At 32.6% G+C, this 5,076-nt stretch overlaps 2 protein-coding genes and 1 long non-coding RNA gene across 7 annotated transcripts in view; 1 reads left to right on the top strand and 2 right to left on the bottom strand.

The window, feature by feature from the left end:
* The window catches only part of LOC105558585 (odorant receptor 22c-like), a 3,889-nt gene extending 2,225 nt beyond the window's left edge, over nucleotides 1-1,664 (bottom strand). For both annotated transcript variants that reach the window (XM_012006347.1, XM_012006348.1), the window contains exons 1-3: nucleotides 1,599-1,664; nucleotides 1,103-1,372; nucleotides 339-804 (exon numbers count right to left, since the gene is read on the bottom strand). In XM_012006347.1, coding sequence (XP_011861737.1) covers nucleotides 339-804; nucleotides 1,103-1,372; nucleotides 1,599-1,629 — 767 coding nt within the window. In that variant the 5' untranslated portion in view covers nucleotides 1,630-1,664. The remainder of the gene's footprint in view (nucleotides 1-338; nucleotides 805-1,102; nucleotides 1,373-1,598) is intronic.
* A 23-nt stretch (nucleotides 1,665-1,687) lies between these two features.
* LOC105558587 lies at nucleotides 1,688-2,422 on the top strand. Its single transcript, XR_001008683.1, has 3 exons — nucleotides 1,688-1,771; nucleotides 1,964-2,070; nucleotides 2,347-2,422. It is a non-coding gene; the product is annotated as an uncharacterized LOC105558587 (long non-coding RNA).
* LOC105558588 (odorant receptor 85b-like) overlaps nucleotides 2,079-5,076 on the bottom strand; it is an 18,849-nt gene continuing 15,851 nt past the window's right edge. For 3 of the 4 annotated variants that reach the window (XM_012006353.1, XM_012006355.1, XM_012006350.1), the window contains 2 exons: nucleotides 3,760-3,915; nucleotides 2,696-2,765 (listed from right to left, as the gene is read on the bottom strand). In XM_012006353.1, the coding sequence (XP_011861743.1) occupies nucleotides 2,715-2,765; nucleotides 3,760-3,915 (207 nt within the window). In that variant the 3' untranslated portion in view covers nucleotides 2,696-2,714. Of the gene's footprint in view, nucleotides 2,766-3,759; nucleotides 3,916-5,076 lie in introns of all 4 variants that reach the window. The other variant, XM_012006349.1, reaches the window with a different exon arrangement.

Here is a 5,076-nt window from a genome sequence, read left to right as displayed (position 1 = left end):
GTTTCGGGTCGCCCGTTGCTCGCGCTCGCTGCCGCGCTCGCCGCCCGCGCCGCGCTCCCCGCCGGGCCTAGGTTTTTTTCCACCACGGTGTATCTCGCGCGTCGCTCCACCTCCCGCTCATCGATCGATTTTCTTAAATGCCTTCCGAATCCGGCCTACCGTCTCCTGCATCCTCATTCGCTCAAACGTGTAAATTAATTCCTCGATAACTATTGTTACTTTGTACCGCGGTACATGAGATTTCTCCTTAGTTTAACCCAATCTACCACTATTTTCAAGGTGGCTACTTTTGCATCAGACACCCTGTATACAAATTTTATTATAATAAAAATTCTTACTTGATAAGGCGTAAATGGAATACTACGATGTCATGTAAAGTTTTGTCGAAATTTTTGCATGAGACTAAACTTATCAGCCGATATCTCAAATTCTCTAGCTGGCCGCAGATATGAAAAATAGCTAATAATAAAAAAAAATCTACAGTCATGTAAGTGGCAGCTGCTAAGAAACTCGTTATGTTTTGCAAAAATAAGGTCAACTCAAGCTGCGGGCTCTTATTTATATTGTAAAAGTGATACGCCTCAAAGGGTAATTTGGTCTGTTTCGTGAAATTCGTCACATGAATTACTCGGATGTCAAAATAAGTAGGAACAGTTGCTGCGAAAAATGCGATTGCAATAAAAAAATATCCAATGATCATAATTAATCGAGCAGTTCGTGCTCGTCTTATCATCACTGCTCTTTCTGCATCCGATTTAAATGCTATCCAATCTTCCTCCATCATATTCACAATCGATAAGAGAACTTGAAAATATAAATAAAGCGGTATGTTAATATATCGAAATATATGGCACTGCTTACAGAAAATAGGCAAAGAGTACTCGTACATTACATGAAAACGTGAAATTTTCGATACTTATTATTTTATATCTCTATTTATATTATTATACCAGAATAAATAATAAATTATTATTGTGTGCTTTGTGATACTATGTCATTCACAATATATTTGTAATAATAAATTAATTATGATGTCACAATTAATAAATTCGATATTGTAAAAGAATAAACTGTCAAGCGTTTCAAATAATTTCGGACATACCTGTTCGTTTCGATCGCATAATGGCATATTTCACTGATACTACCAATAGAGGTAAAGCATAACGTAAAGTACCGATTACAAGTACCATGTCGCCCCAATCTTCCATAATCGTATATATCATCGGAACATTATTACCAAATACTAATAAAATTAAAATAATGCCTGCATGAAGTTGTGACCAGAATCTTTTTATAGAAAACGTAGTATTTTTAGGCCACAAGCCCAACATTTCTAAACCAAAGCGATGTACTTCAGTCGCCCACATAAAATCTAATAACATTTTATATAACATTAACGAATTTGTACATAAAATCATTACAAATTAATATGTAAATTTAGAAGATTATTCATAACAAAAACTAACAATACTGCGATAAAAAGATAATTATGTAAAAATCAAAATTTTATAAATGGAAAATTATACTGTATTAATTTACAGTTTATCGTATGTGGAATACATATGATAAACGACAAAAATGTAATACGGAATTAGTACCTCTATAACCCGAGGATTTCTTAATATCCATGAGAACTAACGTCTCATTCTTCTCACCATGTAATGTAAAATAAACGCGCATGCTTTCCATAGAAGAACAAAAACCCAGCAGTCTTCAAATGCTGCATTAAATATTAATGATGCTATCCCCAGTTTTTACGACTGCTCATATCGTAAAGAAACTTTACACGCGTACAATACGCCATAAAAACTTTTATTTCTCTTTTAATATGACTAGAGGTAGAAAATATTACCTTAAAGTATATCATAAAATTGTCGAACTTCCCTCACAAATTCTCTCGTACTTTCCGTTGTTTTATTATATATTTATTTCGCATCGAAAAAAAATGTTAATTCACTTTTAGTGGGATTCTCTATGTATATCCAACCCAAGAATGCAGAGAAATATTACGGACAAGAAAATGATAAGAATTGCGGGGTGTACTGACTTTTCCTTTTACATTTTCTAAAGGTATACTATCGTTACACGAGTGAATGCAATCTTATAACTATTCAGCAGATCAAAGCACGTAATTTGTAATTCTTTATTCTTCATATAATTCGTGTGATTATATTTTAAACAACATAAAAGAATATAAACTACACTTTATAAAGTATACAAAATGTATTGTAAAATACTTAATAAAATTACAGTAGACAGCAAATACTAAGAAGCAAAACAAAAGTTTGTTCCTACCATAAGAAATACTAAATACAATTGCATCTATTCATAATTATTTTATTGCAGATACATCCATGTCCTTCATGAGTACCTAACACCTCGACTTAACAAGTACTATTATGGATACTAACATGGATTTCAGACTAAACGGATAACCAAACCAATAATACTGCACTTTAAATACCGCATCATGTGCATTCCATATTTGTTTTGGATGGCATAGGGTAGACCTGTTTAATTTTAGTTTTATTGTCGGTCTACCTCAAGGTATAGTACGATTAGATAATTTATAGAGTGCTTGTGTGACTTTTACATTATGATTTTATTTTGTGAATAATTCACTTCAACGTAGTTTTTGTGTTTTAATGGATATTCCTTTTCGCTATTAATGTGTTAACTCGATTTATTGTACGTACATCACAACATGGTAATCTTCAACGCTTTGCCAGTAAAAAAGATATATAACCGCATGATGTTTTTAATATCTGAAAACGATTATGTTTATTTAGAGAAATGGTGAGAAAGTACTATCTAAAAGTCAGTCAGTGCATAAACCGCACAGATTTCCAAGATACTTCCTACAACGTTTGGAAGACGTCACTTGGAAATTTGTGTTGCATAAATGCATTTTCGTACTACTTTAACAAATAAACCAACTTCATATACGTACGACGTGAAGGTTTACACGGAGAGTAGTTTCTCTTCAAATTTACCCTGAAAATCGTGTAATCGTTGGACCACATGGCATTTTGAAGACATTTATGAAAATTTTTTGTAATTTTACCATACATTTTAGTATGGTATACATAAAATGTATGGTATAATTTCAAAAACTCCCATAAAAATCTTGAAAATGTAATGTTGTCCATAATTACATGATTTTAAGGGTAAATGTAAAAAACGTTTCTCTTTGTACGACAAATCCAAGATGAGCTGATCACTGACTTTTGTTATGAGAAACTACGGATTATATTTCGCTACCCAGTCAGAAATGACTCGTCGATCGAGGTCGAAACCATTATATTCGACATCGTTTCGACCTCGATCGACAAGGAATTTCTCGCTGGGTATATAGATAAGGGTAAAACTAAATGTTTTGCCGAAAATACAAAATAATGTGTAGCTTAAATTATTTTACGCACAAAATACAAGCTAATAGGTAAAGGATTACGAAATTTTTACATAATTATTTTCTGAATGCTTTATATCATAGAATTTAAAGTAAATATAGCGTCAGTCATTACTTTGAAATACCACGTACGAGTATACCACTGATAGTGTGGCCGTTAGAGTAAACGTATTATCATTTCTATTTGCAATTGAATTAATGAATAAGATTTTCCTAAAAAGTGATGACTAAAATTATTACTACAACTATATGCAGAAGTATACACGCAATACGTACAAATAAGTTGCGTAAAAGCTCATGTTCGCTACAAAAATTTAAAACTAATATATAAAAATTCAAAATAATCTTACGCTGCAAAAAGTGGCAATTGTTAATGGAATAATTTTTCCGGCAGTGATGTGAAAAGGATGATTGGTTCGTATCATTAATAAAATAAGATTTCTCGCCTTCTGAGATTCCAATTTATACCATTCTAGGTCGCATATAGCACGATATACTGCATTGGACTTGACAGATATATATATGTTAGAACATGTTAATGTATGAGTCATTTTGAAGTGCATGATTTTCATTAAAAACATTAATGAGAACTTATCCGATTAAATTAATTTTTATTTTTGATTAAAAAAATTAAAAATGCCTAAATTCTCTTAACTGAATTCATGTTTTAAATCATGTTACTACGAAAATTATTTTTCATTAAACATAGACTCAGAGAAAGTTTCTTTGAAATCAAACAAATTTTCTTTGAATTTTAACCTTTCTAGACATTTATTTAATTTCAAAGAAATAATTTCTTTACTTTGACCAAAATTTTATTTGATTCAGACTGAAATCTCTAAAAGAATTGATATCTATTTCTTCACATCTAGCTGATGTTTTAGTAGAAGTAAATAAAAATTTAGTAGGTTCAAAGAAATACGATGTCAACGTATTTCATTTGTTTAACCTAAATATTCTTTTTTTCCGAGTGTATATATGTGTATGTACATACATAGATATAAAATAAATTTTTAATATTTTTCTTAACAATGTTATCAATTTGATAATAAATGGCAACAGAACTAGAAATAAACGGTTTTCAGTAATTTTTAGTACAGTAACCCAGGTAGAAATCTGCCTCAATTTGCCGAGATTAAGTACAGGGCCTGGATAGAAAAATCCAATTACAAATATCCGTTTAGGTCCAGAATACACCCTAGAAATTTACCTTGATTTTACCGAGAGAAAAATAGTCGGAAAAATGTACATGGGTCCTAGATTGCCACTGACAGATTTTTCCCTGATTCCCTCCTGAATAGATAGCACTAGTACCACATACTGCCGCGACGTGACGACCGCGCGTTAGTCTTCCTCGTAAGTAAAAATCGTATTAGTATAAAAGGCGAGCCGATATGATGCGAGAGCGAGTTGTCTGGATCATGGATAAACCTCGACATTTTACATTTACGGTCAGGGTCCTGTCAGGGCTGCCTGATGAGTGCCTGACCAGGCATTAAGGCATCTTTATTAGTAGGCCTGACCCACCATGGGCCTGGCGATCATGTCCGGATAAATAAATATCCGGGTATCCGGATATCCGAAATAGAGATAGATCCGAAATAGAGATAGATCCGAGATAAAATATTCGATTTAAGTGAAAATCCGGATATCCGGATCTTGTTCGG

The sequence above is a fragment of the Vollenhovia emeryi genome, unplaced genomic scaffold, assembly GCF_000949405.1.
Source record: "Vollenhovia emeryi isolate VEMERY1.0 unplaced genomic scaffold, V.emery_V1.0 DF939329.1, whole genome shotgun sequence".
Classification (NCBI taxonomy): Eukaryota; Metazoa; Arthropoda; class Insecta; order Hymenoptera; family Formicidae; genus Vollenhovia; species Vollenhovia emeryi.
This window is presented reverse-complemented; position numbering and strand designations above follow the sequence as displayed.